Source organism: Felis catus, chromosome X (genome assembly GCF_018350175.1).
Source record: "Felis catus isolate Fca126 chromosome X, F.catus_Fca126_mat1.0, whole genome shotgun sequence".
NCBI classification, from domain to species: domain Eukaryota; kingdom Metazoa; phylum Chordata; class Mammalia; order Carnivora; family Felidae; genus Felis; species Felis catus.
This window is the reverse complement of record NC_058386.1, coordinates 16,107,199-16,129,486: the sequence shown is the minus strand read 5'-3', so window position 1 is coordinate 16,129,486 and position 22,288 is coordinate 16,107,199. Positions and strand designations below refer to the sequence as shown.

Below are 22,288 nucleotides of genomic sequence, written 5' to 3'. Positions count from 1 at the left end.
GTTTAGATTTGTGTAGAAATTCAGAAGAAATGAAATATGAAATCATGAAGCACAAGATGTAGCCTAAATTTCCCACCTGTGTGATCTTTTTGCCCCTCAAACAGTTATATGCAGACTCTGTGTCTGTGTTTCCTCACCACTGTATCCCCACTGCCTTGAACTCAACTCAGAGCTGTTGAATGAGTGAAGACTTTGCAAAGAAGTAGATAGGACAGAGGATACTTACACTGCGACACATTTAAACCTTGATTGCTATTTATTCCCTAATACCTCAGGTAATCTTTCCCAAGCAAGCCTAACACTAGGACATTCTGTCTCATCTCGAAGACCATGTTCTCTTTTTTTTTCTCCCTACTTCTGACCAATCTCTTACTCTAACATCTCCATGTCTTCTCCTGACCCACTATTTCTCCCTCTTGTAACCAGCATTCCTAAGTTCCATACAGTGCTACCAAGGTGTTGTGCTGCAGTGTGCATACATTGGCATGGTGTGTGTGGGATAAAGCAGCTTCAAAATAGAATCGATAGACTTTGAGGGGACGTCAGGCTGCGGAGATTTTCCTTTTAGCTACACGGCGTACAGAAAACATACAGTGAAGAGGTATACACAAAGTCCTTGTCCTTGTCAAGCTTACAGTTTAATGGTAGGAAAAATAAATACCTACATGTTGACGAGTGAAAGGTGAAAATAAGGCAGAAGAAGAAATTTAATAGGACAGAGTGATACGTGTGGTGTGATTTTATCTAGGGTGGTTATGGAATGCACGTAGGATTTCTTTTTTTAATTGAGCAGGGATATGAATTAAGTGAAGGAGTTAGGGAATTAGTAAGGTTTTTTGAGGGGATAGTATTTTAAGGAGGGAACAACAAAGGCAAAGAGCCTCAGGCAGGATCACGCTTACTCTTGTTTAAGGAATAGAAAGCAAAAAAAAAAAAAAAAAACCAAAAAACAAACAAAACAGAAAGCAGGCCAATGAGGTTATAACACGGTGGGAAAAGAAGAGAGTAAGTAGATGAGGCCGAACTGCAGAGGACTTTGGAGGACGTGAGGACTCAGTATTTTACTTTGAGTGAGATTATGAAACATTTTGGGTTCTAACTCAAGAAGAAATATAATCTCATTTAAATTTTAAAAGATTCACCCCGGTTGCTGGGTAGAGAACGGACTGTAAGAGCAGGAGAAAACATTATTTCTTTCTCATGTAGAAAAAGAGTCCAGTCAGGACGTCAGAGCATGGTAGGTAGGGTGGATCCATCAGGAAACCAGCCTCCTTAGATCCTGCTCCTCAGATATCCTCTGCACATGGCGTCTGCCTCATGGTCCAGAATGAGTGTTTGTGCCCAAGCCGTCATGTCCGTCTTCTCGCCTTTTCTTTAAAAACCTCCTGGAATTTTCACATGCCACTTCAGCACCATTGGTCAAAATTTAGTCCCATGGCCATGCCTTGCTGCAGGCAGTCTGGGAAGTAGTTTCTTCAACGTGCACACTCATTTGCCCGGTCACAAAACAGATATCAAAGGGTTGAAATGTTCTTAATGTGGCAAAATATACATATAATAAATGTTATTATTTTAAGCATTTTTAAGTGTAGAATGCATTGGCATTAAGTACATTCATTGACAGTGTTGTGTAACCATCCACACTATCCACTTCCAGAATCTTTTCATCTTCTCAAACAGAAACTGTACCAACTAAACAGTAACTCCCCATCCTTTCTACTCCCAGCCCCTGATAAGCTCTCTTCTTTCCATCTCTGTGAATTTGCCTGTTCTAGGTACCTCATATATATAAGTGGAATCATACAACAATTGTCCTTTTGTGTCTGGCTTATTTCACTTCGGAATATGTTTTCAGCCATGTCATATCATATGTCAGAATTTCGTTTTTAAAAAACTTTCATTCCTTCTTAAGGCTGACTAACATTGCACTGTGTATGTGTGTACCCCATTTTATTTGTCCATTTTTCTGTTGATGGATATTTAGTTTGTTTCCATCTTCTGTCTGTTGTGAACAATGCCGTTACGAACATTGGTGGGGTCATCTTTTCAATTATAGCCATCCTAGTGGCTGTAAAATGTTATTTCATCGTGGTTTTGATTTGCATTTCCCTAGTGGCTGATGATGTTGAGCATCCTTTCATGTGCTTTTTGTGTGTCTTCTTTGGAGAAATACCTATTCAAATCCTTTGCCCGTATTTTAAATTGGATTCTTGTATTTTTATTATTGAGATGTAAAGAGTCCTTTATATATTCTGGACATTACTCCATTATCAGATATATGCTTTGCAAAGAGGATTTTTTAAAGTCCATTGTTTTCTTAATAAAATTAGTAGTACACGTCAGTGGCAAACATTTGGAAATATAAAGTATACAAATAAAAATATAAGGCGTTCTTAATTTCATGAGTCAGAGATGACCACTGTTAATATTTAGTACATTTCCTGTCATTTACTTTTTTCTGAGCATATATGTAGTTTATTTTAAGTAATTAAAATCATCCTCGGGGTGCCTGGCTGGCTCAGGCCCCACGTGAGGCTCGAGACCCCGGCACCGAGAGTCGCATGCTCTACCAACTGAGCCAGCCAGGCGCCCCCCAAAATAATAAACCTTTTTAAAAAATCATCCCAGCTTTGCACCCTTCTCTTTTGACTTACTGTCATACCATGAGCAGTTTGACAGAACATGAGAGTTTGTAACATTTCAAAATACCCTGAGTGGCCGTTCCCTGTTCAGGTTTGGGCGTCAAAGCTGGGGCCACAAAATGACCCATCCACAGTGTCTCCTTTTAAGGGATGACACCCTGCTGCATAAGACAGGCACTTGCAAACACGAGCGATACGTGGGAAGACTCCCAAATGCTACGTGTGCACGTAGCAGGGGTACTAGTCCGCTTCAGGGAGGTCAGGAAAAGCCTTCCTGGAACAGTGCAGGTGGAGCTAAATCTGGAAGTTGACCTAAGTGGGAGGAAATTACAACGGAAGGAATTATTCCTGCAGACTTGCGGGAGCAGGAGAGACGGTGGTGTGTTAGGAACTGTGGGTCGCTAAATGTTCCCCGTGCTCGGTGTGCATGTTGGGGAAACTGGAACACAGCAGCTGGTGAGATAGCAAGGGCCACAGCAGGCAGGGCCTTGAAGATCATGATGAGGAGTATGGATTTTAACCTGACGTTCAGTGGGGGGGGCCCATGGAAGGGATTGAAGCAGGCCGAGACAGTGAGCAGTTTGTTCACCACAGAGCAGGAAGCGTCTGAGGAACACTGTGGGGAGATGTGGGACGTGACAAGGAGAGGACTGCCGGAGGGCTGTGAAAATGAGGGCCCAGGGTCAGAGGGCAATCCCAAGGAAGGACCTTCCGTCCCAGGTCGGGCAGCCTGAGAAGAGGCTTTGGTGGCCTCTGGACATGGTGACGACAGGAGAAGGGAGCTGTCCTTCGCTTCTGTGGCCCAGCAGTGTCAGAAGTCTCAGCTCTGCCAATAGGGGACCCGAGCCAGTCACACTCTTTGTCTCTGGTGCTTTCATGAATAAGAGCCTATCAGGAAGGGGGCATCCAGTCCTGCCAGAGTCTCAAGAGCAGTGGTTATCGTCCCTCAGAAAACACACATTCTACGTATGGTTTCAGGGGATGACAACCCCTAGGACACCTGTCCTTGGACCCCAGAGTGAGAACCTTGGTCCAAGGAATACTGTTTCCCCCTATTGATGACTTTCAACTTAGCTCAATAATGTTTGTTGAAAAATAAAGGTTTTAGCCCTGATAACTATCATTTGTAATTTTAGTAGTGATAGATCTTGGAGTCTTTGAGTGTTTTTTTGGTTTGTTTTGTTTTCTTGTTTTGTTTCTTTTTAACTGTTTTGCTGCTTTGATTGTCTCTGAAGGGGGCAATTTAATTTCTCTTTTTTATTTGTTAGATAAAGGTAAACTAATAAAACATTATTTTCTCTCTTTCATTTTATTAGGAATGATGAGCATTCCAGTTTTTCAGGGTTGAAGAATATTCATGTTGATGAATTCCAAAAACCTATAGGTTTTACAAAATCAAATTTTAGAAAATTTATTCAGAAACCGCACATGGTAAGAATGCAGCTCCGAATTTTTCATTTTGGTACACTCCATTCTCCTCACATATATGTGTATATATAGAGACCACCAGTATCTTTCCATGTTTCTAACTGTTCATTGAGTACGTGTTACAATTCTGTTGTTCATTGTTAGTGTTCTTCTGAATCTTATACTTATTATGAGAGAAGAAATACTTATCTCTGATTTAGTAGGATTTTATTTCATTTATTACAGTACTGGCTTTCTCAAGATTTTTTGGGTACAACTTTATTAAGGTATAATCTACATACCATAAAACTTTCACCCATTTTAGGTATAAAATTTAATGGTTTTTTTTTATAAATTTACCAAGATGTGTAACCATCACCATAATCCAGTTTTATAACATTTCATGACCCCAGAAATAGCCCTCGTGCTTTTTTAGTTATTCCCTGTTCCCACCCCTGGTTGACCACTCATCTGTTTTCTGTCTCTAAAGATTTGCCTCTTCATAAGGCAGTTTAAAAAATGTCAGATGAATGGGACGCCTGGGTGGCTCAATCAGTTAAGTGTCTGACTTCGGCAGGCTGTGATCTCATAGTTCGTGGGTTCGAGCCCCCAAGTTGGGCTCTTTGCTGACAGCTCGGAGCCTGGAGCCTGCTTCGGATTCTGCATCTCCTTCTGTCTCTGCCCTTCGCCAACTTGCTCTCTCTCTCTCTCTCTCTCTCTCTCTCTCAAAAGTAAATAAACATTTTTAAAAAATGTCAGCTGGCTTTTGAAATGAGAGCAAGCGATAGCTAGGAAGTTGGAAGCCAGAGTCTGTTTGTGATGTAATCTCAGAAGTGATGTTCTGTCACTTCTGTCATACGGCCATTTGTAAGACACAAGTCACTAGGTCCAGCTCACACTCAAAGGAAGGGAATGACATAGGGGCCTGGATACTAGAAGGTGGGGAGCATTGGGAGCCTGATCAGAAGCTGTTTGGTATGGTCCTTCTGCTGAGCCCCAATGATTCACATCCTTTCACTTGCAAAATACACCCCTCCCTACCAGGGTCCCCCCAAAGTCTCATCTCATTATATGTATGATTATGCACTTATTCAAATTTATAGACTTGATATAAATTCATGATGACTACTGTGAAAAGAGTTTTATATAAAACTGGAGGAAGAGATAAAGGTGTGAAAGAGGAAGATTTGTGAGAAGTACAGCAAATGGAATAGCCAATGGAATAAATAGAAGGTTATAAGACTTGGGGCTCCTGGGTGGCTCAGTCGGTTGATAATCGGACTTCGGCTCAGGTCATGATCTCACTGTTTGTGAGTTCAAGCCCCATGTCGGGCTCTATGCTGACAGCTCAGACCCTGGAGCCTGCTTCCGATTCTGTGTCTCCCTTTCTCTCTGCCCCTCCCCCACTAGCGCACGCGCTCTCTCTCTCTCTCTCTCTCAAAAGTAAATAAGCATTAAAAAAATTGTTTTAAAAAAAATTTTTTTTTCAACGTTTATTTATTTTTGGGACAGAGAGAGACAGAGCATGAACTGGGGAGGGGCGGAGACAGAGGGAGACACAGAATCGGAAACAGGCTCCAGGCTCTGAGCCATCAGCCCAGAGCCTGACGCGGGGCTCGAACTCACGGACCGCAAGATCGTGACCTGGCTGAAGTCGGACGCTTAACCGACTGCGCCACCCAGGCGCCCCAAAAAATTGTTTTTAAAAGAAGGTTATAAGACTTGATTTTGTAAAAAAAGAAATTTCAGAATGGGCCCCGTTGTTTTCTTCTTAGGCAGTGGGAACTCTGTAGCAACTCCAGATAATAATGGATTTGGTTCTCTTCTGGATGCCTGAATGAATACTAAATGTATGGTCATTTTTCTAAAAGTTATGCCTTGTGTTATATAGGGGTATTTTTTAAATTGTTCTCACATTCATAAATTAAACTAGGCCCTCACAGGCTAGCATGGGTTATGTGAAGGAAGATATGTATATGTTCCTACAGCTAAGGTATGTGCTACATGTTTTGTGTTCTCAATCCTATACATTTAAAATGTGTGTTTTGGGGGCACCTGGGTGGCTCAGTTCGTTGAGCATCCAACTTCAGCTCAGGTCACGATCTCACAGCTTCTGTGTTCGAGCCCGGCATCGGCCTCTGTGCTGACAGTTCAGAGCCTGGAGCCTGCTTCAGATTCTGTCTCCCTCTCTCTGCCCCTCCCCTGCTTGTGCCCTCTCTCTCTCTCCTTCTCTCTCTCTCTCTCTCTCTCAAATATAAATAAATATTTTAAATCTTCATTTAAAAAACGTGTTTTTTATTTAAAAATTTTTAAAAATATTTTTATCAAAGTATGTTGACATAGTGTTAAATTAGTTTCAGGTGGACAACACAGTAATTCAACAAATCTGTATGTTATGCTATGTTCAAAAGTGCAGCCACCATCTGTCTCCATACAACATTATTGCCATACCATTGACAATATTCCCTATGCACAGTCATCTCTGTGACTTACTCATTCCATAAGTGGAAGCCTGTATCTCCCATTCCCTTTCATCCATTTTGCCTATCTCCTCACCCCCTCTCCTCTAGCAGCCATCAGCTTGTTCTCTGTTTCCATGGGTCTTTTTCTGCTTTTTTTTGTTTATTCTTTTTATATTCCACATATAAGTGAAATCATAAGGTATTTATCTCTCTCTCTCTGACTCATTTCACTTATTATCATACCCTCTAAGTCCATCCATGTTGTCACAAATGGCAAGATCTCATTCTTTTTTATGGCCACGTAATATTCCATCGTATATAGACCACATTTCTTTATCCACTCACCTATCGATGGACACTTAGGTTGCTTCCATATCTTGGCTATTGTAAATAACGCTATAATAAACTGGGGCGCATGTATCTCTTTTTGAACTAGTATTTTCATTTTCTTTGGGTAAATACCTAGTGTTGGAATCACTAGATTATATGGTATTTCTATTTTTCATTTTTGGAGGAATCTCCATACTGTTTTACACAGTGACTACACCAATTTACGTTCCCACAAACAGCGCACGAGGGTTCCTTTTTCTCCACATCCTTGCCAACACTTGTTGTTTCTTGTGTTGTTAATGTTAGCCAGTCTGACAGGTGTGATATGATATATCATTGTAGTTTTGAATTGCATTTCCCTAATGATGAGTGATGTTGAGTATCATTTCATGTGTCTGTTTGCCATCTGGATGTCTTCTTTGGAAAAATGTGCATTCAAGTCCTCTGCCCAAAGCTTGAATTTTTTTTAATGTTTTTTTTTGTTGTTGAGAGAGAGAGAGACAAAAAGTGAGCAGTGGAGGGACAGAGAGAGAGAGAGAGAGAGAGAGAGCACCCCAAGCAGGTTCCAAGCTGTCAGCACAGAGCTCTATGCAGGCCTCCATCTTACAAATCTTGAGATCATGACCTGAACAAAAGTCAAGAGTTGGACACTTAACCAATTGAGCCACCCAGGCACCCCCAAAACTCGTATTTTTTAAATGGTAAGATGAAATTTTAAAAATAAACTTTAAAGTATATTAACCCATACTCCTGCTTTTTTCATGCAGAATTATACCATGCAGGAAAAAGACGTCATTACTCACAAACCCTTTGGAGCTGAGGGAAACCGTCAAAACACAACAAGCTTTAGAAGACCATTTAAGGTATTAAGTGTTATTTTCCATTTAATTCTAGCTTTGGGTTTATGCTTTGAACATAATGTTCTAAGTGTTAGTAAATTAAAAGCTGCTTTTGTGATATTTCAAATAGTGGCTATACACTAAGATTCCCGGACATACATTTATAGTTAACTGTAATCAGTTTAATGGTAACCTTTTTCCTCGGAACTTGATTTTCAATTTTTTTTTTACCAGTGGAATCCTTTTTCAAATATTATATGGAAAGCACAAATGCATAAAATAGACACAGATGAAGTGGCTCTAGATGAGGAGGCAGACAAGGTTCAAGACCTTCCCTTTACGCCTGCCCCTTTACCTCTAAGGTGTAAATGCATAGCTCTGTGAACCTTCTCCAAGGTTCACAGACTGAAAAATCCTGCCCATAGGTGTACAACCCTCAGAGGCCTTCTGCATCATCTCAGAAAGATTCTGGTCCAGCAAGCTTTGTTCAAGCCTATTTCATCACATTCTAATGATTTGTACAGCTATGTCTAATGTGATTGTTTGATTATTCAAAACACCTCATCACACATATATATGGAATAAGAATTATCGTGTGAAGTGCTGTATTTCTCTCCTTGTTCTCAGAAGTTGACATGCTTTTAAATCCATTTTGACTAAATTTCCTGCTTATGTAATAGGTACATCATTAATATTTTTAACTCTATAGCGTCTTTTCCCTCCCCCTTGAAAGAAAGGAAAATAATCTAGATTTTTTGGTGAAAGTAGCAGGCAGACCTGATAGACTGGTTAGCTCATTTGGAGGAAGTTAATATTAGCATAAAGATAGTATAAACTGTCCCCAAACCATAGACTAGGAGGTAGTTATGAGTGGTCCTCTTTTAATGCCTGGCTTATTGAGAGGCATAATTCTAGATGTCCAAAGATTGTGTTCATTTGAACACATTTGAAAGCATTGTGTAGGTAACATTTTTACCCAGTGTTTCATGTACCTAAAAACAGGTGACATTAGGTTTTTTCAAAAATATTCTATGGCAGTGGCCATAGAATATGTAAACATGTTTTACACCATCTTTTAGTATCTTGACTAATGAGCCATAAAACCAACTGAAAATGTGATGTCTGTTTAACTTCGAGGCAGTTTAACTGGGCTGTCCCGTATGAGTGCTTCCTAGGCTTCCTACATGTTTTTCTTCTCATTGGTCAGATATAGTTGATTGTAGTATTTTTCTAAGATTGTTGCAAGGCCTATTTCCTGTTACCCTTTCTTCTTAAGGGAAATTCTTAAATGTTAATTATTTTTAAATGTTTTTCAAAATATATGCAATAAAAACCTTTTGACCAATCGTTTAAAGCTGTGTAATGTTACATGATTGTTTAGAAGTTCATAATTCTTTTTAAAAAATTTTTTTTTTCAACGTTTATTTATTTTTGGGACAGAGAGAGACAGAGCATGAACGGGGGAGGGGCAGAGAGAGAGGGAGACACAGAATCGGAAACAGGCTCCAGGCTCTGAGCCATCAGCCCAGAGCCTGACGCGGGGCTCGAACTCACGGACCGCGAGATCGTGACCTGGCTGAAGTCGGACGCTCAACCGACTGCGCCACCCAGGCGCCCCAAGAAGTTCATAATTCTTTACAGTAAAATAGAGAGAAGTAATCCTTTCTAAGAACAGGAACCATTTCATGAAAATTTGTTTTTTACAGGAGTTAGACTAATTCAGAGCCAGATAGTAATCACTTTGTTAGATATGTAAAAACGGACAGTGTAAATATCAAGATTAGCTCTTATATGTTAAGTTTGTGCAGATAGTTTTAATGAAAGAGTTGTGTCTCATTATAATTCTTTTTTACCTGAATTTTCTGTAGGCTTAAGAAAATAATTGGAAAATAGGCCTGGCATAAATGCTTTTTAAAATAAACTATTATGCTTCATTATGCACAACATACCCATTTGTTCATTAATTGTGGAAACAGGGTTATATTTGGGTTTGATAATTATTCTGTTATAATATACCATTTGTACATTCACCACAGGGAAATCAAACAAATATTCCTTGTCCTCTTATGTGTCTTATAATACTGGGAAGTATGCAGATCAGGAAATGGTCTTTTTCAGTGTAAACTCTTACCATGAAAACATTTGCTGTAATGGGATTTTTATGGTAAAGAAAGATTGACTTTTGAAGGTACTGACAGGAATAAAGAGAGTTTTTTTATTTTTTTTTCTTTAAAGTTTATTTATTTTGAGATGAGAGAGAGAGAGAGAGAGAGAGAGAGAGAGAGAGAGAGAGAAAGCTGGAGAGGGGAAGAGAGAGGAGGAGAGAATCCCAAGCAGCACCAAGCCTGACATGGGGTTCAGTCTTATGAATCGTGAGATCATGACCCGAGCCAAAATCAAGAGTTGGACGCCCAACCCACTGAGCCCCCCAGGCGCCCCTAGAGAGTTTTTGATTCTTAAATAGATGTTGATACTTAATGTCCTCCCCCAGTTGGGGATTTGATGTATTACACTGTGAATCAGAAGGATAATTTTAGAAGCCTTTTTTAAATGTTTTGTTTATTTTTGAGAGAGAAAGAGATAGGGAGGGCCAGAGAGAGAGAGGGAGACACAGAATCTGAAGCAGGCTCCAGGCTCTGAGCTCTCAGCACAGAGCCCAGTGTGGGGCTTGTACCCTTGAACTGTGAGATTATGCCCTGAGCCAAAGTTGGATGCTTAACTGAGATACCCAAACACCCCTAGAAACTTTTTTTTTAAGTTTTTATTTATTTATTTGGTCACAGAGAGAGAGAGAGAGACAGAGAGAGAGAGAGAGAGGCAGAGAGAGGAGAGAAAATCCCAAGCAGGCTCTGCACTGTCAGTGTAGAGCCCAATGTGGGACTTGTACCCTTGAACCGTGAGATTATGACCTGACCTGAAGTTGGACGCTTAACTGACTGAGCCACCCAGGTGCCCCCAGAAGGATAACTTTAGCACATTAGATAAGGTTTTGAAAGTGGTACTTTTTTACATGATAAATTTCAAGAATTTCAATTTTTTTTATGTTTGTTTATTTTTGAGAGAGAGACAGAGTGCGAGGCGGGGGAGGGACAGAGAGAGAGGAAGACACAGAATCCGAAGCAGGCGCCAGGCTCTGAGCAGTCAGCACAGAGCCCAACCCGGGGCTCAAACTCACGAACTGTGAGATCATGACCTGAGCCGAAGTCGTCAGACACTTAACCAATTGAGCCACCCAGATGCCCCAAGAATTTCAAAACTTTTAACTTAGTTTTAAAAATTGCTTTTATGTAAATTAAAAAAAATCATTATATAAACTAAACTAGGAGGCTAGTTTGAGGTAAACATACTTTATTACCATCAGTAACCTCTTCCTTTTTAATATACGTGGTGCCTAGAATCAAGAGTACCAGACATTTCCCCATTTCTTACACTAATAGATTTGGAAGCTGTAGTTTTTACACTTAATTTTTTTTTTCTTTACAGACCAACTTTAGAGGTGGCAGATTCCAGCCCCATTATAAATCAGGCCTAGTACAGAAGAGCTTATATATTCAAGCTAAATATCAGCGTTTACGATTTGCTGGCCCAAGGGGATTTATCACTAATAAATTCAGAGAAAAATTACTGAGGAAGAAAAAGGTTAGTTGCATTATGATCTTTTAAAAATGTAGAGTGACTTTTGAACTCCTAAATCATCTATGTTTAATAGATCAAATGGTTTTTTTTAGTTTAATTTTGACCTAAGTTACAACCTAGATTTCACAAATGTTATTGCATGATAGTTGAAGAAAAAGTTCAAAGAGTGATGGTGATAGAGTTGTGAGACTGTCTAATGTTAAAATGCTTTTTGCTGTTATGCCCCAAATGCTGTGAATATGTCAGCTGTTTGAGCTTTTTACTTTGGAATTTCTGTTGTGTGATTAATGTTTGAAATGGAAATTCAGGTAAAAAACGTTTAACAGGTGTATTAGCCTTCTACAATGTGAATTATCTAAGTACCAAAGGATATTGAACTGACTGTATGAAAAGGACACACGATTGCAAAATATACTAACTCTTCTTCTCCCCCCATTCATGTGTTTCTCATTGTGATAAAATGCATATAAAGTTTGCCATTTTAACCATTTTTAAGTGTACATTTCGGTGGCAGTAATTGCATTCATAATGCCTGGCAACCATCGCCACATGTGCTAACTCTTAATGTTAATAAAAAGTTTCTCGATAATTTGAATTTTGTTCTTTTAGGTGTGGATTGATTTTACTTAAATTTGTCATGTTTATATTTCAAAATGCAGCATAAAAATGATATGAAGTTACCTTCTGGATATTTTAAATGAGAGCAATAACATTACATCAGTTAAGTGAGGCATGCTTGCCAACTTTCTGACTCAGTTTTGTTCACTTGGGGCTGTGTTTTCTTTGAGAAATGTATGTGTATCCAGTGTTGCTATCATATAGTCCAACGGTGGTTTTATAAATTTTTTAACCATAAGTGTTTTCTTAATTATTCATACTTGTGAAGCCTTTACCCTGAGCTTGCGTAGTGATTTTAGTAAAACTTGTTTTTCAGAAGATGGACTAGTAGAATGGAATTGACAACCGTTTGTGTGGGCTTTTTTAATTTATTTATTTAAACAAATTTTTTTTAATGCTTATTTATTTTTGAGAGAGACAGAATACGAGTGGGTTAGGGGCAGAGAGAGAGGGAGACACAGAATCGGAAGCAGGCTCCAGGCTCTGAGCCGTCAGCACAGAGCCCGACGCGGGACTCGAACTCACGAGCCGTGAGATCATGACCTGAGCCAAATTCAGATGCTCAACCAACTGAGCCACCCAGGCGCCCCCCCGTTTGTGTTTTTTTAAGCTTTAGCATTAACTATAATACTTTCTGTAACTTCTCTCACCGCCCACCCCCTGATTTCAACTGGATACCTTAGGTGAAGTTTCGCATTTCACCATGCGTGTCACTCTTGATGTCACTGAGGTTATGAAAGCCATCTGTTCCTTGAGAACATGAGTGTAACTGGACACATTTCCCCTCTTGTACACTTCCCTACTGTTAGACCGAGGTGCTGCTTTTCTTCCTGACCCGTGTGGCAAGTTTCTTTGCAACAGATCTTCTAGGCATTTGTCCTCATTCACAGATGGCAGCCTGGCTGTTGACGGGGAAGCAAGTCATTGATTTCCACTCAAGGAGGAAGGTTGAGGCAAGCCTTTTCCTCAGTTGCAAGGTTGGGATTCGGGTACATGTTGTGTGTTCTTTTCTGTTGGCTCTCTGTTAGCTTCCTCTGACTCCATTTTTACCTCTAGTTTTTAGATGACTCGGGACTCCTGAGGGCTTGACCATCTGCCTCAGCCTGCAGTTTCTGTGTGCTCATTGAACTTGTGCTGTTTAGTCATTCTTTTCTTAGCCTCACCGTGCCAACTTCCTATTGACCACCCAGTTCTTCCAGACCACATCGACCACCAGCCTCCCTTAACAGCAAATAGAAACCAGACATCAAGCCTTCATCTGAGGACCTAAGAAGTGTGTCCTAGAGGAGGCCACAAGCTGCTATGAGTCTCTAGTCTTTAGGGGCTAGGCGTTTTATGTCCTCTAAAATGTAGCAGTTACAGGTAACATCCGGTGCAGGTCTAGCCTGCCCTCCTTTGTCTTTCACTGCCATCTGAGGGCTTTAGAAGTAGTCCCAACACACTGCATTTTGTGACATTCACTGTCTACAGCTCTTTTTCTTACGCCTGTCCTTCTGGATGCTACTTTGTCTTTGTATTGTAGCTTTGACATGGGCTTTTACATTCTGGCTACTGTCAATACCTACAAGCGAGGCATAAACAGGCTGTTTTGTAGATTTGTGTTTGAACAGCCCAGCTTTCCAAGTATGGCATGAAATGAGGTACATACGATACGATTAGCATCCTACTTAACAATTGAGTTCCACATTCTCCTACCCTTTAGGATAAGGAATGAGGCATTGCACCTTCTCTGTTTCTGCCACGGTCTGAACTAAGGCACTTAAGGCTTACCTGGCCTTTGGGCTGTCCCAGTAGTATTGTGCTGCTCTGAAACCCCATTCCATGTGTGTAAACTGATGACTTAGACCTATTACTTCATTTTCCCTCAACCTTTATGCTCTGAAAGAAAAGAGGTGTGAAGGCTTGGAGTCTTTAGTTTTTTCCAGTGTTGCTTGCTTCCGCTTTCCCTTCGATTAGGGCCACTTTTGCTCCAATGGAGTTACTGAGTGTGAGGTACCACTTATATCACTTTTCATCTCAAGCTTCTGCTTCGGAGGGAACTTTGAAGGTCCTGTCCTGGAAAGAAGCCGTAGTCTGGGCACCATCTGTACACCGCTTTTTTTTGCTTTTTGCCCTAAAAGAGAATTCATTCTTTTTATTGTTATTAGATCACTACCTAGATGAATTAAAGATTCATCACCAGTTAATTAATCTAGGTGCCCTGAGGCTGCTCTAGCCTGAAACCAGATCTGAACCTACACACCCATACATGCCTGACAGTCCACCAGGAAGGTTCAGACTGACCTTGTCTGGACTGCTCCCTCCCTAGCCATGGTGAAATGCCTGGGCTGATCATTCCTGACTTGGAAGTCTTGTGGTGCTCATCTGTAGTGCGGTCCAGTCACTGTGCCATCATTCACGTGCTTCCTCTCTCCAACACCAGACGGTCTCAGGAAGGAGTGGGGGAGATCCTAGATGTGCTTCTAATATTTCTTCTTGTCCCACTTCACAAGACTGATTGTGGCTCCCCAGCTGCCTACAAAATAGCAGGATTCCCAAGCAGTATTAAGAAGTACAGAACTGAAATGCTTCCTCCTAATTTATCTGGTGTCTATCATTATTAATCCCATTCTGGCACCTACACTGTCTTTTATCGTGTCTCCTTTCTCTCAGATTCTGTGCCTGGGCTAGACGATGAGGGGGTGGGAGGAATGTCTGTTACCACCTGGAGTAAGGCTGGTCTGTTCACAGCCATTCACAAATGCCCCCCTTTAAAGATCCTCTGCTCATCACAAAGTTTTCAGAAATTCTTGGGGGAGTAGGACAAAGAATGTAGTAAAAATTCATGAAGCCACCTCTGAGAACATTGCCTCTGAAAAAATGCTAGCAGTTGAGTGTTTAGTCAGGGAGACCTGGACCTCTTTAGCATCACAGATTCTCTCGCAGTCCTCGGGGTGCCTGTCAGCGAGGTGCCTACCAGCACTCGGCCCGTGGATAGGAAAGGGAGAAGGGAGAGATTGTAAAGACACTGCAAGAAGGAAGTTAGAGACTGGGATCTGTGGCTCTTGGGGTTGAAGAAACCCTTGAAAGTCATGGGGTGCAAAGACAGAATGGGAGCCAAGATCAGGTAGATCACCAAGAATCCGTTCTACACCCACTGTGTCCCTGGACCTGAAGTGTGCCATCCTCACCCTCAGACATTTGTGACCTCTGGAGCCTCCAGTTTCACTATCTCTCTCTACGACTTCTTTGTCTTATTTGGTGGTTTCCCTTCTTCTATGCATCCTTAAAAAAATATAAGCATTCTCTAGCATTCTATTCTTTCTTCTCTTTGTTTATTCCTTCTACGTGCCTTGACTGTCCTCACCTCTTCCCAGGGTTCCAGCTGTTACCTCTGGTGATGACTTTATCCCTCATCACTCTCTAGAGCCCCAGAAGTCCAGCTGCCTCCAAGGTGCCTCTTGAGGGCACCTCCAATTCAGCATGTTCAAAATCAAACTTTCACTGGCACAAACTATAGCATGGGTGACCCTTAAAAACATGATGCTAAGTGACAGAAGTCAGTCACAAAAGACCTCATATTGTGTGATTCCATCTATGTGAGATAGTCAGAATACGCTGAGCCATAGAGAAAGTAGATTAGTGGTTGCCAGAGACTGGGGGGTTAAGGAAAAATGGAGGCGTGTGTGTGTGTGCCTGCTAACAGGTATGGGGAGTCTTTGCGGGTGAGAAGATACTCTTAACACTGATGGTAGTGACTGATGGTGGCACAACTCTGTTAATATACTAAAGAACCATTGAATTGTACAGTTAAATGGGTGAAGTGTATGGTGTGTGGTTTATATCTCAGTGGCACTGTTGAAAATAAAATCAAATTCACTCTCCTCCCCAGACCACTGGTTTCTTCTGAGAGCTAGCCAGCCAACCAGACACGGTTCCTGGTTCCCCTTCCAGCTTCAGCCATTGCAAGTCTTTCTGTCATTCATTCATTACTTCGTTCATTTTATTTTATTTTTTTATGTCTACTTATTTATTTTGAGAGAGAGAGCGCACATGAGCAGGGGAGGAGCAGAGAGAGGGAGAGAGAGAGGGAGAGAGAGAGAATCCACACTGTCAGCATAGAGCCCAACCCGGGGCTCGATCCCATGAACTGTGAGATCATGACCTGGGGCAAACTGTTACATTGTTCTTTTAAAGCTCTTCCATGGACTCTGCACACCACATAAATGTGATAACTAACATAATTAACTTTTTAAAATATGCAAACAACCTCTTTTAATGTGAGAAATTTTATATCAGTCATTTTTTCCCTTGAATTTGGATATCCTTCATATTTTATTTATTTATTTTTATTTTAGAGAGAGAGAGAGCAAGAGAGTGCCTGTAAGTGGAGGAGGGGCAGAGGGGAAGAGAGAGAGAAGCTTAAGCAGGTTCCATGCTCAGCATTGAGCCCAACATGGGGCTTGATCCCATGACCCTGGGATCATGACCTGAGCTGAAATCAAGAGTTGGATGCTCAACTGGCTGAGCCACCCAGGCATCCCCATGTATTCATATATAAATACTACTTATTGCTAGTAGAATAACGTAGTGTTTTAGGTATCCATTCTAACTCTCCTTTTTCTTTTTGTTGATGTAAGTCCTGAGAAACCTTGTTAATATGATTCTATAGATGAGAATGAAAAGACTTTTATTATAGCAACGCCACTTGGTTCTTTGGACTCACTCTGAATTATAGGCCAAAAAAATCACCTAGTGATCTGTCATCAAAAACTGTTTTGAATGTTCTTTTGTCCTCCTTCAATTTTATTAAACAAAGGCAAAGAAGTGGAAGCCATGTGACTTGCAGAAGTATGCTATTTATTAGTAGCTGTTAGGGTTGATAATTGCTGACTTACTTAACCAAGCCTCTATTGATGACTTTGGTATAGCTTACAGGTTTTCTTATTTTTGGTAACACTACTGGGCAAATTGGCGTTTTGGTACCTTGCCATAGTCCACCTTTTTTACTCATTTATGCTCTGACCAGAAGTACATGAAAGGGCCCATTTACCTACACCCTAGCAGGTGCTCCACATTATCAGTCTTTATTATCCATTGTCAGTCTAATAGCAGAAAATAGTTCTCATTTGGCTTTCTTTGGTTACTAATTATGTGAGCATATTTTAGGCATCTGTTGACCAATTAATGCCTTCCCTCAGCTTCCTTATTTCTATGCTTTGCCAGTGTTTCTGTTGAGGAATGGTACTTTTTCTTATTGATTTGTAAGAACTCTTAATTTACTGAGGATATTAACCTATCATACATTTTGCTGGTATTTATTTTACGTTTGCCAGCTATTTGTGGCAGCTTTTACATTACAAAATTCGTAAATGTGCATGAGTCTGTTTGAGTTTGTGCTTATATGGTTTCTAGATTTCATATCATACTTACGCTTATAAAAATTCCTTATGGTGTTTCCTTTAAGGGGTTTTTTGGTTAATTTTTAAAACATATAAATATTTATTCCCTCTAGAATTTATTTTTATGATACAGTGTGAGGTTAGAATCTATTTTTTTCCAATGGATAGTCAGTTTTTTGATACCACTTATTAAATAATTTGTCCTTTTCCCACTGATTGAAAATGCCACCTTTAGCGTATGCTACATTCTTATGTATTCCTGATCTGTCGTTGGAATATTTGGAGTCTCTAGCTTGTTTCCTTGCCTGCTGTAATTTGCTTATGCTGTGCCTTCACTACTAGCACAGTTATTCTCCCAAAACACAGCCTGAATCATGTCACTCTTATGCAAACTCTGCAACGATTCTGTTGCCTACAAGAGAAGAGACCAGACTTGTTCACCGGCTTCAGTCCTAACAAGCTACCTTTGTAACCACATTTCTTCATGGAACCTCTGCTTTTTGGAACGTAAAATATGTTTTCATGTATTTGTATCTTTGCTCCTGCTGTTCTCTTGCCTAGAAATAGCCTTCTGATCCCCACCGTTTTCTTATTAAACCCTGCTTTCCTTTTAAGACCCACTGTAAAGCCTTACCAAAGCCACCTCTCTAGCTCTTGTTTCATTTCGTCTCTCACTTGTTGCTGTTTGCCTTCTTGTTTCCCCAAGTAGATGGTCAGCTCCTTGAGGACAGAGGGTACCTCATTGGTCTTTGTATCTTCCCCTTTTGCCTTTCATTTAGTCTGTCTTTAGAAAACACCTGTGGAATAGAATCAAATCTAATCGTATATACATACACGCACTCACATGCATCCATCTATAGCTCTAAAAAGTTATTGAATGAGCGGTGCCTGGGTGGATCAGTCAGAGCTTCTGACTCTTGACTTCCACTCAGGTCATGATCTCACAGTTGGGTTCGGGTCCCACGTCGGGCTCTGCAGTGATGATGCGGAGCCTGCTTAGGATTTTCTCTCTCTTTCTCTCTCTCTCTCTGTCTCTCTGCCCCTTCCCTTCTGACGCACACACGCTCTCTCTCAAACTTAAAAGAAAGAAAAAGTTACTGAATGGTAGTAGCCATTGTGTCAGGGGTCCCCAAGACCAGCCCCAGGTTTTGTGATTGCTAGGACTCAGCATATGGTGGCACTCACAGCCGTGATGTGTTATAATGGAGGGCTACACAGCACATCAGCAGAAGGAACTGGCACACAGGCAAAGTCCAGAGGACACCAGGTGCAAGTTTCTAAGAGTCCTCTCCCAGTGGAGTCACACGGGACGTGCTTAATTCCCGCCTCCCCCCAACTTGGGGCGCCTGGGTGGCTCAGTCGGTTGGGCGGCCGACTTCGGCTCAGGTCATGATCTCGCGGTCTGTGAGTTCGAGCCCCACGTCAGGCTCTGTGCTGACAGCTCAGAGCCTGGAGCCTGTTTCAGATTCTGTGTCTCCCTCTCTCTGACCCTCCCCCATTCATGCTCTGTCTCTCTCTGTCTCAAAAATAAATAAACATTAAAAAAAAAAAAATTCCCCCAGCAACAAGCTGTGGTAACACATGTGAAATGTTGCCGACCAGGAAAGCTCGTTAGAGACTCAGTGCCCAGGGTTTTCATTGAGGGCTGGTCACATAGGCACCTCGGCCAGTTACATACCGAATTCCAGACTCTCAGAAGGAAAGCAGATGTTCAGCATAGACCATATTGTTTGCACAGTTTAGACACTCATCAGTGGTGAGAACCCTACCAAAATCTAAGTTCCTGGCTGACAGCCAAGGAACCTAAGTTCCTGGCTGACAGCCAACCTTGTAAGTAGCCTTTCGAAGGATAGCAGTCAGATATGCTGTATTAACTCTTCCGCACAACCATCTTTTTGAAGAGCTTAATTTCACAGATGGTAAATGCCTAAAGAGAGGAGGAAAAAATCAGTATGTAGGAATGGCCAGGGAAAGTATGCTAAGCACTTTGATTTTTACTCTCTCCTCTTACAGAGGAGGTCAGCTGAGTCATAGACAAGAGCAGGGCATAGAAGGGGCTACAGCCAAAGATCCATGTATGATGGTAGAGTGTAGACAGTTGGATACACATGGGAGTGTGCAAATTATAGAGGGCCTTGAAAGCTGGGTAGAATATTGAGGATGTGATGTAGTAATAGTAGGACATCTTGCTAGCCTGAGGAGAAAGTGATGTTGAGGATGTTGGCTTGGTGAGCAGTGGGTATGCAGGGTTCTGGGGACGAGATGACATGGAGGGAGACCAGTAAGGGAGCATTTGCAGGGATAGCAAGTGTCGACCTAGGAAAACTTAGATGAGCATGGTGCTCATATCTCTAGTTCAGCATTCTGCTTAAAATAGCTGTTCACATAATTGGAAGAATGGAGGGATCAAGCTGAGAGATGGTGTGGGTGTAGAAGAAGCTACATCAAGGATGAATGTGATTCAGAATAATTGTACATTTTTATAAACAAGATATTTCAGCTGAAAAAAATTTTAAGAATTATTATAGTCAGAGTTTCCTTTTAAAGTTGTTAGTAGGCAACAGATATTTTATTTGAAGATCAATGTATATGATTTTTGTATTATAGAAAATTAAGAAATGGGACACGATGAATTATACCTCTATTTAAAGGAGTGATGTTGACAAAAATAAAACTATGCATGTATTTTGAACATTTCACCAATTAACCAAAACAGAAAGAAGAGTAAGAATTTTCTATCAGCACTGTTTTTGTTTGGAATTAAATGTTGCCATACTAATGTAAATGCCAAAAAATAAATCAACTTTTAAATTTCTTTCAGTTTTAATAATATAAGATCCTAGTAAAAGGTAAGGATATATGTATTAATAAATATTTTAAATGTCCCAGGAAAACATGCCATTTACCATTTTTGCATTTTTATTAGTTGCATGGTCTTCTGTCCAGTTTGTGGTTGGTAATTTCATATTTTGCATAGCATCACAGTATAGAAGCCATGTCCATTACCCTCTTTAATCACAGTCTTGTTGTTATGAATTCCTTTTCCTGTGCTTATGGAAGCCTTACATCTTTTTATGTTGTAGATGACCATCCAAAAGCAAGAAAGCTTCCCCGCCCCCAGCAATAGCTTTCTCTGCTATCAGCCAAGCCAGAAGAGTCCGTGTTGTTTTAGAATTAAATATACCATATATTGACAAAGATAAAATACCAGTTTGAGACTGGGTGTATGTCACATCAGGCTCTGTGCCTGAGGGGCAGAGTTTTAAGAGTCTTGACTTTTTTTTTTTTTTTTTTTTTTTTTACAATCCCCAGGGAAACTCGCCCAAATAGCAGAATGCCTTTTCATCAACTTACTAATACCAGCATATTGAGTGTCATATATTTCCTTTGTCCTACTGACCTATCATTTGGTATCTGCTTTGCTGTGTTCTGTTGTTACTTTGCGTCTTTGGGGTTCCACATACCTTTGTGGGGGTCTAAGCTATAAGTGGTATAAAAATTAAAACATCTTGGAAATTGCAATGTGAAAAAAACTAGCTCAGATGTTATAGTTGACTCCTCTTTTGAAGTTTGTATTTCTTTTGTTTTCTCTCAATAGGGGTATACAAACATGGCCACCCCAGTCTAATCTGGAATTGTTACAAACGGAAACGACACTACAGGATGGTATTCGGGAGCATCTCTTTTTATCAGAAGTTAGAATTGGCACTCAAGCACTAATACTGTAATTTCCTTGATAACATAACTTTATTTTTCTGTAGCAGAATGCTGCAACTTTTTACACTTAACAATTGCTTTTAAATTACAGTATTCAATGTAAAAGTTGTATTAACTACAGTTTCTTTTGCAAAAAGTCTTACAAGGGCATTATTTGTTGATGTGTTTTTCTCTGAGCATGGTTTCATAGAGAACTTAACTGAGTTACATCCAGATGTTTATATGTTGAAAGTTTTGCTTATGTAATAAAAACAAAAAAAAAGTATCTGAATTGTATAGTGTCTGTACATGAAAGAACTTTAAACAGTGGCCTTATGATAGCAAATTTTATACCAGTTTTTCTTTTTTCTGATGATAGTTTGGCTTTTAACTTGAAGTTTTCTTAAGTTTCTGAAGATCAAGGCCTATATGATTTATACATTTCATATTATGATATAAGAAGGCAAGAGAAAAGGTGCTTCAAAATTTCCATCAGGTAGTTATGAGTGCACTGAATTTTTAGTAATTGGTTCATTCAGTTTTTTCCACAACTATTTGCTCTTTCCAATTTCAAAATGCTATTGTGGAAAATATGTAAAGATTTTGTAATCTCTGTTCCATCTTATTTTCCCCTCAGGGCAAGCTTGTGCATATCCTGTTTTTAAAGGCTTTTTAAAAATCTGACAGACAAAATTTCATATTTGGAAATTGTACTTTACTACTACAGCATTATACATTTTGCAAACACATAAAGTGTTTATTTTCAGTTCAGTTGTATTGAGTACGTACTATCATAAGGTAAAATTGATGGGATTTTAAATAATATTTTAAGTCCCGGTACCTTATTTCTTTATGTTTTCTGTGTTCTGCTTAATAGTACATACACATTCCCCGTTAAATTTCTGTGAACTGCTTATTTGTAATAAAATAAAAAACTGTTGCTCCTCCTGCTCGAAGAAGTTACTTGCCAGTTTGTGAGAACATTATTTTAATTTCATATGAGAATTACAGCCCTGAGTAGGACCTGTTGATATTTAAAATAGTTTGGCACTTACAAAGGCAGAACTTTTAAAATCAAAATCTGGTAAGAACTTGATTTCTCATGACTGGATGTGAAAAATCTTGCTACAAACATTTAATTTTTTTTTTTTTTTTACATATCTTTGTAAGATAGGGCAGCCATTTCCTTAGTGGGTCAGCAGTAAGTGGGGGCGAGAGTACTTGCATTAAAATTGGGTAATAAATTTAGGTCAATGTCCTGTCTTAATGCTGTGTAC

General features: G+C 40.2%; 1 protein-coding gene across 11 annotated transcripts in view; it reads left to right on the top strand.

Annotated features, from left to right (window-relative positions):
* BCLAF3 (BCLAF1 and THRAP3 family member 3) overlaps nucleotides 1-21,974 on the top strand; it is a 57,049-nt gene extending 35,075 nt beyond the window's left edge. For 7 of the 11 annotated variants that reach the window (XM_045050545.1, XM_045050538.1, XM_045050542.1 and 4 more), the window contains 4 exons: nucleotides 3,959-4,073; nucleotides 7,609-7,704; nucleotides 11,164-11,319; nucleotides 12,825-16,316. In XM_045050545.1, coding sequence (XP_044906480.1) covers nucleotides 3,959-4,073; nucleotides 7,609-7,704; nucleotides 11,164-11,319; nucleotides 12,825-12,962 — 505 coding nt within the window. In that variant the 3' untranslated portion in view covers nucleotides 12,963-16,316. Of the gene's footprint in view, nucleotides 1-3,958; nucleotides 4,074-7,608; nucleotides 7,705-11,163; nucleotides 11,320-11,975; nucleotides 12,384-12,824; nucleotides 16,318-20,136; nucleotides 20,165-20,913 lie in introns of those variants that run through there. The other 4 variants (XM_045050548.1, XM_045050547.1, XM_045050549.1 and 1 more) reach the window with 4 other exon arrangements.
* The last annotated feature ends 314 nt before the right edge of the window (nucleotides 21,975-22,288 follow it).